This window comes from Chelonoidis abingdonii, chromosome 18 (assembly GCF_003597395.2).
Source record: "Chelonoidis abingdonii isolate Lonesome George chromosome 18, CheloAbing_2.0, whole genome shotgun sequence".
Lineage (NCBI taxonomy): Eukaryota > Metazoa > Chordata > Testudines > Testudinidae > Chelonoidis > Chelonoidis abingdonii.
The window spans coordinates 7,096,145-7,111,153 of record NC_133786.1 but is presented as its reverse complement, the minus strand read 5'-3'; the positions used below and the strand labels follow the sequence as shown (position 1 = coordinate 7,111,153).

The window sequence follows — 15,009 nt, the reverse complement described above, 5'->3', positions numbered from 1 at the left end:
CCAACAGTCAAGATTACTTGGCCAAATATTTCAACTCTTTAGATGAAGTTGAAAGACTCTTCCCCTGGGAATTCATGTACTTCACTTTTTAAATGAGTCAAAGCATATACTGTTAAGTTTTTGACCATGTAAATGTCAGACATGAGCTAATGCAGCCATTTTTGTGAGACTACAAGTCTTGTCTGTGGGTGTTCGTTTTATTTCACATGGGTCTGTTGCTCCCAAACACCTAGGTTTTAAGGGTTTTTTCCTAAGCAGACTAGGAGATTTGGGCATGTCTTTGAGTAAAATTACTGGAAGATGTATCTAAAACCCCCGCAACTTGAGCCTAGAATGTTAAACCTTCCAAGTCAAAGGTCTGCCAGGGTGAACTTTCTGCCTAATCATCTAGAAAGTGGTGATTATACTGGATCTAGTCTGGCATATGATGGTTACTAACTCAAATTGTAGTGGTTGTTTAGGTTTAACTTGCTTTAATCCCTTCTAATGCAGAAGTTACAAAAAATACCACAGAGCAAACTGTTCCAAGTTGGAAGTCTGTAGCTAAGGTTTTGCCGAATACAAAAATACAGTGTTGGTGGTTAGGTGTATGTCAGAGCACAACATAATAAGTTTGCCCTGAGCTTTACCCGGTTGTGTGGGCTTCAGGGCTTTTATTTTCCTATTCTTAGCATTTTGGCCGGAGTATCCAAATTGGGAAAGAGTTACAGCTGTGGCTGAGTTGCCCTGAATCTAGTTTCAAGTGCATGGTACCCAGAACATGGATTTTAATCTAAACTCTGAAACTGCTTCAACAAAGCTGACACAGTGGAGTGAGTTAGCTGTCATCTCTTCTGAATAAGCAGAAAATGACCAGGGAACCCTGTAGTCATGAAATGCTCATGGCAGCAAATAACCAGACTGCTGAAGCTTTTGGCAACCAGGAATAGCTTCTTCCATGAGACACTAGCCAATTTAGGAATTGATTGATCATTAAAATAGTTTAAAGAACATCAGACAATCCTTTCTTCATGCGAAACTCGTTCACTCTTCTCTGCAGATTCCATGAGCAACTGTTCATTGACATGCTTTATAAACTTGCATTCAGCTTAATTTGTAGGTTTTGGCTAGCATATTTCATTGTTCAGCTTCTCCTACTTTTTGTTCTGAGCTCCAAGAATAGAACTAGAGGCTTTGTATTAAAGCAGGTCTCCAAAGGGGCCTGTTAGTCTAAACTGGGTCATGAAGATTTGTATAGCAACATACAGATTCTTAATGGGGTCAATAGTGAAGTACCTTGTTGAAGATTTTAATGCTAGTCATCTTTTGAGTTTGAAGGTCAAACATGTATCTGACAAGACAAGAACTGTTGTTTGATGGAAACTTTTTGTTTTCCAGTGGGTGAGTTTGTAAGTGATGTCCTCCTGGTTCCAGAGAAGTGCAGATTTTTCCACAAGGAACGCATGGATGTGTGTGAAAGTCATCAGCACTGGCACACTGTGGCCAAAGAAGTAAGAGGATTAACATAACTGTCACTAGATCCAAATACAGATGTACTTGGTCTCCTTTATAGTTACATCTGAACAATCAGAATGTCATCCTCCCAGCAGCTCCTGTGATATAAAGTGCCATTATCCTCACGTTATGGATCTGCAATGTAGGCACTCTGTTAAAACTTTCAGAACTTAAGAATATCGGTCTCCTTGTCTTTCAGTGAGGTGTAGGCTCCTACATGTCAAGTCACTTGCCCAAGTTCACAGGCCTGGTCTGTGACAGAGCTGGGAATTGAACTCTGGTTTCCCAGTCTAGCACCCTTACTATTGAACTATCATTCCTCCCAGAGATGAGGACCAGAGTGGTGGTGAGACATTTTCATAGAGGTAGCACTCCATTTCCTTAAATGGAAGGTCAGATTTTACCACATGGTGGTTGGAGCTTGGAATTGAGTGCCCATTTTGGAGTAGATGTAAGACAGACTAGCTCCTGTACAAGTCTTCACTTTACAGGCATGTCGCACTTTCCCAGAATGAATAGAGCCCCATCTTTCTCTTTGGCTGGTTTTGATTTGGCAAGTATTATGTAAATTCTGTGCGCACACAGCTGGTGATGAATGGATGGCAATATCTAGACTCACAATACAGAGCATGTACTCATATGAGAGGCTAAATTAAACCACTTGGTCTTAGTGACGATAACATTGAAATGTATCAGCTTTGGAGCAGTAAAGAGTGCCATTTTTTTCCAAAGCTTTCCGAAAGCAAAGCTATTTTTAACAATTCTGTACCAGTAGACCACCTATTAATTGAGGGCCATCGTGCCAACTTCTAAGGGGTTGTTCCCAGTGAGTTGAATCATTTGCCTTCAACATGTAGTTGACAGCTTCCTCCAGATTACAAGCATGGATCATTCCCTTTGCTTTCCGAAGTATGGATAAAAGAAATTCAAAAGAGCTCCAGCGTACACAACAAAGCTTTCATTGGTCAGGCCATAAAACCATATACATACACAGTTTCAAATAAACGTGCAATTAAAGCATCTGCGTGCTGTTCATATTTGGCATTGTACTGAATTGTCCGATTTCCAGATGCAGCATGTTAAAATAAAGTAGTCAATTTTTATGCCGTTAACTTTTCTCTTTAGAATGAGTAATGAAATTGTCAGCCCAGCTCTAGCTCTGAAGTGTTGCGTGCCTGACATGAAACTTTCTATTCTTTGCCACTAAGGGTACGTCTGCAGTACAAAAACAGAAAAAACATGGAAGCAAGTCTCAGGGCCCAGGTTAACTAACTCGGGCGTGCACCCGGGGCTAAAAATAGTGTAGATGTCCCTGCTTAGGCTGGAGCCTGGGCTCTGAAACTCAGTGAGAGAGGTATGTCTGAGCCTAGGCTCCAGTCCAAGTGGGAACATCTGCTCTGCTGTTTCTAGCCCACAGGGCAAGCCTGAGTCAGTTGACCTGGACTCTGCAAAACAAAAAAAGCCCCAACAGCAAGTCTCTGTCATTTGTTCTAGAGCCTGGTTATTTACCCATAATTGAACACTTTATTGCCAGAAATAAACAGGCAGTGGCTGGTCTTATTAGCCACTCTGAGACCCAGCAGACTTGTACCAGCATTAGACTGCTTAGGGAACTGCTTTCAGTTGCATCTCTGGTCAAACTTAGAGCAGTAATATACAGTATTGGCCAGCTAAACCAGGCTCTTATTAGACAGAAAACAAAAGGAGAGAAGGAAAATAATAAAGTGGGGGAAGGACATATCAGGGTGAGCCATGGTGGAACAGTGTCTGACTTCCTAGATGGTATTCGGGATTGTGGGCTGGAGGTGGTGGTGATGGTGAAGTCTCTTTCTGTCCTGGTCTAGTTGGGACATCTCTAAGGCTCAGAATGATGAAGGTACAAAGGTGTCACGCTGGATCCCGGGGTCCCAGGAGACACTGAAGGTAGCTGCCATGTTGGTGAAACTTGCTCCTTCATTTTCTCCAGTCAGCAGTGTTGTGGTAGCCAGCGTCCTCCCCCCACCTGCCCCAAGTCTTTCTGAGGACCCCAAAATGGTGTGATAAGCTTAGTAACCTTCCCTTCATTGTATTGTCCAACAATGCTGCCTAACTTCCCACCACACTAAATTTTGATTCATTGATTTCTGGTCCCATGCTTCTCTTGTTAAGATCATGCCTTGTAAACGCAATCCTTGAATTGTATCAGGAAGCCTTTATTCAGGTCTTTGTCCTCCTTTGCACCTTTTCCCATCAGCATCTATGTGATTAAAAACTTCATAAATGTTTGTACTCTCTGTTTCCACAACTGAACTCACTATTAGGGTAAATTTTTAGGCCCAATTATTATAAGTGCTTTGGATTATCAACAGCAAGGTGCAAGTCTCAGACATTTCCAAAGCTTTGTCTATTCCATGAAATTTGTTGCACTTTTTTCTGCCCCGTTGTACAGGGTTAGATGCAAAAAATAAAAATGCTTGTGCCCTGTCTGCAATACAGTTTACACCATTGGAATTACCACTGGCACTGCCTGAGTGGTAACGGGTATTTAAACCTCCAGCATGAGCAGGGAAGCAATAAATGTGCTGCTTTAATATGACTTTTTAATTTCACCCCGGCTTCCCTCTCAGGCTTGTTTGACAGAGGGAATGATCCTGCACAGTTACGGCATGCTGCTTCCCTGTGGGGTGGACCAGTTCCATGGCACAGAGTACGTATGCTGCCCTCAGACCAAAATTGTGGATGAAGCTCTGTCGGAAGAGGACGAAGATGAGGATGAAGATGACGACTATGACCTTTATAAAAGGTAGAGCTTCTGATCACTTTGTAGAGTCTGGTTAATGTCTTTGCTTATGTAGATTGTAAGTCCCTCGGGCAGGGACAAACCTCTTGTTCTGTTTGTACAGCATGTAGCACAATGGGTTCCAGTCTGTGATTAGGGCCACTAGGTGCTACGGTAATACAAGTACATACAAGTAACAATGGGGCCGCTGGTTTGTTGTTACCAGCGGTGATTGTCATCCTCAGCCACGAGGGAAAGAACTTTGTTCTGCTCCTGGATTCGGAGGAAGGGGAATACTATGGCAGTGAAGAGGTCTTGCAATTCACAGAAGGAAAAACGAATTCACAGCACTTCTCTGAAATGAGTGGAGCACCTCCATCCAAAACCACTCAAAATGGCTGGCTGCTCTACCAGCTGCTTGGCTCCAAATGCTATAGCCTTTAGTTTAGGTAAGGAAGGCTAATTGGGGGATGAGGTTTTTTAAAAACCCCTTTGAGCTAGAGGCTGAAAGAAGCTATGGCTCTACTAGGTGTATCTGTAATGAGAGAACTCCTGTAGCTGCTGCTGGTTGGGTGAACAATGGTCAGTACATTTATGCTCCCATCTCTCGTGCTTTTAAGATAGATGAAAAGAGAATCATTATTCTTGTACATCAAAAGTTGGCTGCGAAGTGATTAGCATGAACATTCCCTTTTAATTGTATCCCTCTAGTGAGTTCCCAACGGAGCCAGATGTGGAAGACTTCACAGGAACAGCTGTGGAGGAGGATGAGGAGGAAGAGGATGAGGAAGAGGAAGAAGTGGTGGAAGATCGTGATTACTATTATGATAACTATAAAGTAGATGATTACAATGAAGAGATCCCTACTGAGTCCAGCAATGACAGGTCTCTTTCTGAAAAGGAAATAATCAGTGACATGAAAGGTAAGTCATGTTCCACAGTGTACATGATTCCTGACTCCCTCAGGCTGGCTGTCCAGTTGATCTTGTTACCTCTGCGTCTGTGATAGTGCTTTCAATCTATCCAACAGATTCCACTGCGGAGCCTTAATTGCCAAACTGGTCATCAAAGAAAAGCTGATGCTTCTGTTTCAAATGTTGAAGGTGACACTAACTCTCTAGAGCATGGCCCATATGTTGCCAATTAATGGTAGTCTTATTGGCAGAAAGCCCAGTGGCTGGCACAGAGAACAAATATTTCCACCCAGGTGCAGTGTTGAGTCAGGAAACAGTACTTGCATAGCCTAATATTAGGAGAGACTATAGATATTCCAGTCAGCTGAGTGCCCCAAGATGGTCTATCTTCCTAGGTTTGAGTGGCCAGCCTTGATTTGTCTTTTCTGTAACATGGATTCCAGAAAACTAAAACTGTTGGGCCAGGGTCTCATCTGATGTAAACTTTGAGTATAATGGAGCTACATTGATTTATACCAGCTCAGAATCTGGCCCGTTTACCTTGAACAAGATGTTTCCAGTAGTTGGTTCCTTTCCTGCTCTATTTTAAACAACCCAGGTCTGCATAAAATCCTTCTCTTCCTTAGAGAAACTGAACCCAGTCCAACCAACCGCACCTCTTTATCTAAATATTTGCTGTAGCTCTTGTCAGGGGCAGGCGCGCTCTCAGCGGAGCATCTGCAACTGTGTTGTGATTCCATGGTGTAAATTCTTATGTTGAGTGTCTCTCTGCAGAAGGAAGGGGCAAGAGTGAAATTCGATTAACTGCAGATGGCTGAGTCACTGCTAGCAGTTCGTGTCTTGCGAGTAAAACTCCTGCTGGTAACTTGCCAGTGTGCTGCAGATAACTTCACTGAAACAGTACTTCGATTGTATATGTGGGGTTATCGGAGATTTGCCGATGTTAAAATGGACTTGGAACAGGGTGACCTGTGTAGCTGGCTAGCTTCTGAAAGGTGTCTGTTCCAGGGATGCCCAATTTATTTCCCTCTACAGTGCTTGAAAGAAACGAGGATGCCTGCTGTAATCCTGCATCTAAACAGAACCACTTGTGCTGACTGCTTACTGCAGAGATGTCCATTTTTGTGTAAAATGTTGTAGCTATAATAGTTGTCTTGAATTCTCCTGCTTAGTCTCAAGGCTTTTTAAAACTCTAAAATCCAGCTGCTGTTATTCTCCAGTGACATGTTCCATGTGTATAGCCTGCATTTTCCACTTGCTTTTATACCTGTGCAGCTCTGAATTCAAGCTTCCATCCAAATAAACTGCAATGGAATATGTCTTCCCTGTCGAATATCTCATGCAGCACTGAAAGGCTTTCCTTCCATCATATCCTAAGCATTTTAAACAGTGGAAGCTCTGTCATTGGGACACATGGGGGATGGCCCCACAACCTCTGAAATTTATCTGTAGCCCAATTCAGTGTTCTGCTCCACCTATTTGGTTTAAAGAGAATAGCTCTTGCAGATGAAGGCTCCATTTTGGGCCAGTTGCTTCAGTGTTCCAGGCTGTGCATTGCTCGTGCTCTAAAGCAGCAGCAGTAGCAGCACTGTTCTGGTAGCCTCAGCAGAACAGTGAGAGGCACTTTCAAAAGTGCCCCCAAAAAAGCATGTTGCAGAGTGAGGCAAGGAGCAGTGCCGCAGCAGAATTTCTCACGTAGAGCCAGCAGTGACTTTTAAATCGCTTAGCAAAGCCTGTACTCCTCACTAGCTGATGTTCTAACCCATCTCCACACAGCTGTCTGCTCCCAGGAGGCGATGACAGGTCCCTGCAGGGCTGTGATGCCTCGTTGGTACTTCGACCTATACAAGAGAAAATGCATTCGCTTTATATATGGAGGCTGCGGAGGCAACAGGAACAATTTTGAGTCAGAGGAATATTGTATGGCTGTGTGTAAAAAGATGAGTAAGTCCTGCCTGCCACTGGCCCTTTTGCAGCAAGCCACTGTCCTGTCTGGCATTTGGTGTTTCCTCCTCCTTGCCTTAGTCAATTGAGGATACATGTGTAGCCCGTTCTGGTGTTTGCAGCAGTTCTGTCTGTCCTTTTGCAGTAGTCTCCTCTTGTCTCTGTGCTTCTCTAGATTTTTTTTTTTAGGTTAAAGTTCCTACAGCTAGGGAAAACTGACTTCTCAACATGTACTGTCTGTCTCTCCAACCTAAGCCCACACTTGGCCTGCAAACTTAATGAACACAATGCTCAATTATCCTCTTCTAGATTTGTAGCAGGGACTGGCAAAGTTCTTTAGTCTCTTCTTGTTATAAAACTACTCCATTTGTTCATTCACCCAGCTGTTAGAGACTTCTTGCCTTCCCAGGTCAGAGTATGATGTATCTGTTCAACCAATTGCTCTGGCAATGTAGACTGTTAGTCAAAATTCTTCTCGTAAGAATTTTTCTGACTGGTGCACTTTGGAAAATCCTCACTAAACTAATGCAGAAGTTTGGTTCCCACCTTCTGCTCCATTTGAAATATGAAAAGCAATTTAACCCTTGTATTTGGTAGCTTGAGGTTGTTGGCATCGGTTTCTGCTGGCTTTTATGGCAGATGATAAAACTACCAAAAACCTTTTAACCTCCTTATTAATCTTATTGTTGAGCTCCAGCACTTCCACTTCAGCTGCTGTGAAAGCCCTTTGAAAGGCTTTTTGTGTTATCTGGGGCTTGGCAGTCTGTCTATACAGCCATAATCCTGTTTACAAAATGAGCTTCATGGAAGTGCATTAGATTGGGCTGATCTGACTGAAGTGGTGAAATAAAAGCCGCGGCTGTCAGGCGCTTTTTGTACAAAAATTTGTCGTGTCCCAGAGGGATTTGGGGATGGAAATCGAGGTCTCCATTTCAGCAATGCTATGAGCAGGCCCAGGATACAACACGTATCTGGCCATGGCACTTACATGCAGAAATAATGCCTGTTTTACAGTCTTGCCAATGTTTCACCTAATAATTGTCCCCATTGGACTGGGAGGTTGTGGATTCAGGTGCACACTGGGACTAAATCTCCTATCCAGTGCCAGTGCTCAAGTGCAGGATGAAAGGAGGTCTGTGCTGTTTTGAGGTTTGTAGTCTCTTATATTAGATGTTAAGCAGAGGTCCTGCCTGCCTGTATTTTAAGGCAGGCCAGTTTGTTCTGTCCCACTTCAAAATAAATAAGGGCTAACCCAGTGTTCCTGTCATTCACCCTCTCCACACCCCCATTTCACCCCACAAGCTCTAATATCCAAGGTTGTGTATGACTGAATATGCAGTAGCTGCCATGCTTGGCATGGTCCATTTGGGAAGGGCTTTGTGATGTATGACTTCATATCAGGATCCTCCATGTAATTGCTCCTCTTGCCAAATTTGAATGCTTGAAGAAGATGGGAGACTTCCTTGCTTTCCAGTTGATTGGCCAAGTTGAAGTGGTCTTGCTGAACATCCTCCTGTTGCTGTCTTGTCTCATTCGATTGCCTGTTAGTCCTGCTTAGTGCATCTGATACGGCAAGTAGGATTGAGATGTAAAAGCCCTTGTTCCGTGGGAATGGGTTGCTCCTTTAATATTTCTGTGGGGGATTCCCTGTTGTGATCGTGGAGTTTGCTGATGCTGCTGAGCCCATTTGTCAGTGAGCAGCTAATGTAGAAAATGTCATATATTCAGGCAGAGACAAACTGACGTGGCAAGGAAGAGAAAGTTCTGTGTTCTGCAGTCCTAGCGTAGCTCTGATGCTGAGTAACACCTCAAAATTAACATGAATATGGGACAGATGCTGGTGTCCCCAGTGCATTACTGTGTGTTTGGAATGTTGTAACTTACTGATGTTGTTATGCAGCGAACTGGCAATTTAATGATACAAAAATGAAGTCCTGGTAGGTAGTGGTTCAACACACTGTTTGACAGAGGGTGAACTCTGCAGGTGTGATGGTGCCTCTCCCTCCCCACCCCTTGCAATCATTATCACAATAGGCTAACCCAGGACTGTAGATAGTGTCTGAGCTGCTCACTTTCTTTTTCCAGTTCCCCCTACTCCTGTACCCACTGATGATGTGGATGTGTATTTTGAAACCCCAGCTGATGATAACGAGCATGCCCGCTTCCAGAAAGCAAAGGAGCAGCTGGAAGTGCGACACCACAACCGCATGGACCGGGTGAGTGTCTCAAGTCATCTCGTTCATCTGAGCTGCACGATTGCTGCCTGTCTTCTGCTATACAGATCAATGGCTGATTACCTTCTGTGTTGCTTTTGCAACATGACCCTGCAGTTTTGTAGTTGGGTTTTTTTAAGTTCACCTCCTAGATGTTGGGATAGAAGTCAGCAGCAGTAACAAACTGGCTGCCCTTTTGGGGTTAAATGCTACGATTAGACTCTGGGTTGGTTAGAAACATCTACCAGTGATGCAACAGTCTTGTTAGATCTCTGATTCTAGTACAGCTTTGCTAGGTATTAATCTCACCATGTGTGCCTGTAAAAACAAGCTAGTCCAGAAATAAATGAAATAAGTGTTTCTGTGCCTTGCTGAACTGTGCTCCTCTCTGCCTGCTTAGGTGAAAAAGGAATGGGAGGAAGCAGAATATCAATCCAAGAATCTTCCTAAGGCGGAGAGGCAAACTCTCATTCAGGTAAGAGTTCAGACGTCTAAAAGGGGGAGCTGATTCCGTTCCCAGAGGTTTGGTGCCTGGCATCTATCCTCGCCTGAGTAAGCAGGATAGCTTGTCAGTGTTCAAAGCCAAAAGCACAGTGAGTGAAAAGCAGTCCTTCCCTTAGTCGGATGAACATGTAGTAGAGGGAGACTTGACTCAATTGCATCTTTTGGTCTGAAAACTGGAAATGGTGCTATGTACTACCAGTCCATTACCTGCCCCCGGCTTCTACTAGCAGGAGAGTAGCAGGACCATCAAGCATGTCAGCAGCCCTGCCAAAAGGGAACTCTAAACCTCCTGCATTCATTTTGCTCAGCTGTGCTTGCAAATGAACCGACTGCCCTATTCAGTCTGGCTCTGACATTCTCTGTGGACACAGGTTTCCTATTTGTACAGATCTAGTGAAAACCCATGAGGTTGAAATTAAATGGCTTCCTTGCAAACTGCTGAAGTCCTGCTTTGTGAGAATGAAATCTCAGTGGAGACCTAGGGTTTGTGATGGGTATAGAATCTTGCGACAGTTGGCTGCCATAGGCTCGCACTAAACTAAAGACAGCTGTTAGATTTTCTCTTACAGTAGGATAAGGCCTCTTTCTCTAGTGTGGTCTGTTCACATGGTTTTCTAAATCCTCTCTGAAGCCTGTATCTTCTCTCTACCAATCTTATTCCTAGTTTGAGAAATAGTTTTATTTTTTGGTTTCTAATGGTGCATACCGAAACTCTAACATAGTGTTTCTATAGTCGTTGTGGTGTGATGCATAGCGCTGACAATGGCTTACTACTGCCAGGTACCACGCGCTCTAATACTTTGAGTACCTATAGGTGGACAGATGCTAGATATGGTGCATTTCATAAAATTCAGTTGTTAGCCTTACGAGGGAAGGAGATGGTATTAGCCCCCATTTTATACAAATGAGGGATAGGTGGATTCTTAAATCGACAAGTCTGTACTAGAGCTGAAATATGATCCAGATCATCCGATTCCAAACCGGAAGCTCCAGCTGCAAGACCCCCCTGCCTTCTCCACAAACAGTTGAAATTGTTGTGAAGTACATTTGAAAGACACATTGGGACTATCATTTTAAAGAGCACGTTTGAAGTCAAAATGAGTCTTGTGTCCTTCTCTCCTTACTGTTGGATGCCTTGGCCAGGGACTGTGGGATGGGACCATGTTAGTACGCTCAAAGGAATTAGATTAGCAAGAGTAGGCTTTCTTGCTAAGTTCGTTCCTCTCTGTTGCTACAGTGCTGTAGTAAACTTACACAAGCTCTGTTTCTCTCCTTTCCAGCACTTCCAGGCAATGGTTAAATCTCTAGAGAAAGAGGCAGCCAGCGAGAAGCAGCAGCTTGTGGAGACTCACCTGGCTCGAGTGGAAGCTTTGTTGAATGACCGCCGTCGAATTGCCTTGGAGAACTACTTGGCTGCCCTGCAAGCTGACCCCCCACGAGTGAGTTGTGTTGGAGCATTTTGAGAGTGACATGAACAGTGACCACATGCGCTGAGATGGGCAAGGCTGGAACGAGCCTTGTGGGGGCATGGGTTAGCATGCTGTGAAAGCAGACTCTTAGGAAGCTGTGCCAAATCATGGTAACTGGTACCAAAGACCGATCAGCAGAGCATCTAAACTCATGTCTAGAAAACTGCACTTTGTTCTCCCTAATTCATACTTTAGGCATAGCTGTTTGTGCCTAATACACTTTCCATAAAAGAAGATGAGTTGAGAGATTAGAATAGATGTTCTGTCCAGTACTAAAACGGAGTAGACAACTTTAAATATATATTTCAGTGTAATTGTTGGATGGGATCCTGTTCTTTGTGCCACCAATAGAATCTTAACTCTTCTTAAATTCTGCAGCCCCACCGCATCCTCCAAGCTCTGAAGCGTTACGTCCGTGCCGAGAACAAGGACCGTCTGCACACTGTCCGCCATTATCAGCATGTCCTGGCAGTTGACCCAGAAAAGGCTGCACAGATGAAATCTCAGGTACAAAAGAATGTTTCTGTCAAGGGAACATTGTTATTCCAGGGGTGGTTCTTGGAGACTCCCTAGGAAAGGCTTTTTCAGAATCTGTCCTACCTCCATGCTAATTGGCTATCCAGCTGAATACCTTAATAGCTTGACATCTTTGTGCACTGAAGAGCAACTCTCATCTCCCATTGTGAATGCATGCTGGTTGGTGCTAAAGATGCTATCCTTGCAGCTTTCCTTAACACCTACGCGAATGTTAAATACTTCCTGTTCAAATAATAACCTGTAATAGTCTACAGTTTAGCCATGCATTATCCACAACATCTGGCCAGTTCAGCTGTAAGTAGTTTGTACAATATGTGCCCTTCAGCCCTTAGCTAACTTCTGTGGTTTTACATTCAAAAATTTGTTAGAGTAACATTAAAGGCCAACCAAGATCATAACCCTATTTTGCTAGATCCTGTACATGCATATAGTAAAAGATTGTCTCTGTTCCAAAAAGCTTACACATGCTTAGATGAGACAAGTTGGGGAGGGGAAACAGGCACACAGAGAGAAACTGACGTGCCAGAGGTTTGTGATGGAACTGAAAATGGAACCCAGGCCTCCTGAGCCCCAGTCTTGTGCCTTAGCCACTAGACCATGCCTCTGTTCCTGTTTCTAAAAAAGGCTTCTTCCCCTGATGCTCTGTGAAACACCCACACAAACGAAAGGGAACAGGCTGCACTGGGGAGACAGTGATACTGACTACACAGAAACCAGTATCGTTCATTGTCTCTAATAGTAACCTGAGGCTTTACTTGCAGTAATGCGAGGCAAAATTTCAGAGAGAAGTGTGGGCTTCAGACTGAGGCTTATCCCTAGATCTCCCCCGCTGTTTAACTTCTGGATACTAAGTATCATGTTTCCACTTGCAGGAGTTCTTTGGGTATCTGGTTTCACGAACTTCAGGTTGATTTGAGGTGCTGGTGCTGGACTCTCAACTTTTTGTCTTTTAGGGAAGAGTTTGAGGCAGAAAGATCTATCTGTTGGTTTACACCCATTAGACAGGGTTCCATAGTAAATACAATACTGGCTCCTAATGAAGAATAGCCAGTACTCTCTTCAGAGTCAGCCCAGTATATCAAATACACACCCCCTGACTCCTTTGTTCTTGTGCTGACAAAGCCCCACAGTAGTGGGGTATGTTAACTGTAAGCTTAAGCTAAGACCTAAACAGCCCTTAATTCATTCCAAAGGCTTCAGTGTCAACAAATTGACATGTGAGGAATGTGGGTGGTACAGTTCAATTTCAATTTGCTTTACTTTTCAATGCACTTTAAGCTTCAGTCAATTTGCTTGATTGACGGGTGGCCACATGTAAAATTAAATTGCTTTCATCCTAGCTTTTAAAGGTCAGATTCACTTGTGACTATAAAAGCAGGTCCATTCAACTCATTAATTTTCTTCAACATTTGGCTATCCATATTAATGATTTCTCTAGTCCACATGATCCCTGATCATGTAGCACCCTCTCTGGGTGAAGTTTGGAGTTACTGTTAAATTTAACATGAGCTAATGGGTGAACTGAGGCTGTGTACAATGTGACCCAATTTTCAAATGATGGCAGTGAATTTTTGCATATAGGCATATATATTGGGTTGAGAAGTGCATAAAATGCTCCATGTCCTAATTTAGATGCCCTTGTTTGAAAATTGGACTTAAATTCCACTAGAACAAAGTCTAAACCATGGCAGTTTCGTGACGTGTAAAGCAGCAGCATGACCAAGACCCTGTTCTACCCAGAAGCTGTGTGTAGACTCAGCATTGTATTGCCAAAACCATGCTTTCTGTTTGCAGACCTAGAGGATGGGGAGCATGTTTACAAGGCAGTCAGGTGCTGTCGGTTGGAACAGAGGCTCTGCCCTGTACACAGTAGTGCACTTAGAGGTCTCCACTGCCAAACAGAGGCAGGGTTTTCAATTTACTTATGGTCTGCAGTTACATGAAACAATATTTAATATTGACCATAGTTAATGTATATCAGAAGCATCAAGTTGTATGCTTCTGGGGGGAAAACTGATTCCAGCACGGGCCAGGGAGGAATACCACTTCCTACAGCAATGTGCATATGGTTGGTTTGTTGCTCTGTGGAGGCTGCCTTCCTGTGGAGCATGGTATAAGCCAGTGCCACAGCTGGGATATCTGACTTGATGGACCAGTGGATTCAGTGTGATCTCAAAGCCTGTGGTCCTGTTTCTGTAAAATACTACAGATGTATTACTTTCAGTGGCTCTTAAATTGGCCCTTATGTCTTGTCAGGTGATGACACACCTCCATGTGATTGAGGAGAGGATGAATCAAAGCCTATCCTTGCTCTACAAGGTACCGTATGTGGCTGAAGAAATCCAGGATGAGATCGGTTAGTATCTCTCTATGCTGGTGCAGATACATTAGGATACCCTAAAAAATACCAAGCCCACATTTCTTAGGGCGAAGTGTGCCCCAGAAATATCATTGTCTTAAGATTCAAATCACCCAGGGCCTGATGGAAGTGCATCCTAGAATACTCAAGGAGCTGACTGAGGAGAGATCTGAGCCATTAGCAATTATCTTTGAAAAATCATGGAAGACAGGAGACATTCCAGAAGTCTGGAAAAGGGTAAATAGTGCCCATCTATAAAAAGGGAAATAAAAACAACACGGGATTACAGACCAGTCACTTTAACTTCTCTCCCAGGAAAGATAATGGAGCAATCAGTTTGCAAACACCTGGAAGATAAGGTGATAAATAAGTCAACATGGATTTGTCAAGAACAAATCATGTCAAACCAACCTGATAGCTTTCTTTAACAGGGTAAAAAGCCTTGTGGATGAGGGGGAACCAGTAGATGTGGTATATCTTGACTTTAGTAAGGCTTTTGATACTGTCTCGCATGACCGTCTCATAAACTAGGGAAATACAACCTGGATGAAGCTACTATAAGGTGGGTGCATAACTGGTTGGAAAACCATTCCCAGTGGTTCACCAGTGCTGGAATGGTGTAATGTGTGGGGTCCAGCAGGGATCAGTTCTGGGTCCAGTTCTGTTGAATATCTGCATCAATGATTTAGATAATGTCATAGGGAGTACCCTTATAAAGTTTGTGGACTATACCAAGCTGGGCGGGGTTGCAGGTGCTTTGCAAGTTAGAATTAAAATTCAAAATGATCTGGACAAACTGGAGAACTGGTCTAAAGTA

The 15,009-nt window shown here is 43.5% G+C and overlaps 1 protein-coding gene across 8 annotated transcripts in view; it reads left to right on the top strand.

The window, feature by feature from the left end:
• APLP2 (amyloid beta precursor like protein 2) overlaps positions 1–15,009 on the top strand; it is a 71,123-nt gene that overhangs the window by 46,526 nt on the left and 9,588 nt on the right. For 4 of the 8 annotated variants that reach the window (XM_075073486.1, XM_032802314.2, XM_032802316.2 and 1 more), the window contains exons 4-12: positions 1,378–1,490; positions 4,101–4,276; positions 4,964–5,175; positions 6,943–7,110; positions 9,196–9,326; positions 9,724–9,798; positions 11,108–11,266; positions 11,675–11,803; positions 14,090–14,189. In XM_075073486.1, the coding sequence (XP_074929587.1) occupies positions 1,378–1,490; positions 4,101–4,276; positions 4,964–5,175; positions 6,943–7,110; positions 9,196–9,326; positions 9,724–9,798; positions 11,108–11,266; positions 11,675–11,803; positions 14,090–14,189 (1,263 nt within the window). The remainder of the gene's footprint in view (positions 1–1,377; positions 1,491–4,100; positions 4,277–4,963; positions 5,176–6,942; positions 7,111–9,195; positions 9,327–9,723; positions 9,799–11,107; positions 11,267–11,674; positions 11,804–14,089; positions 14,190–15,009) is intronic. The other 4 variants (XM_032802319.2, XM_075073487.1, XM_032802320.1 and 1 more) reach the window with 1 other exon arrangement.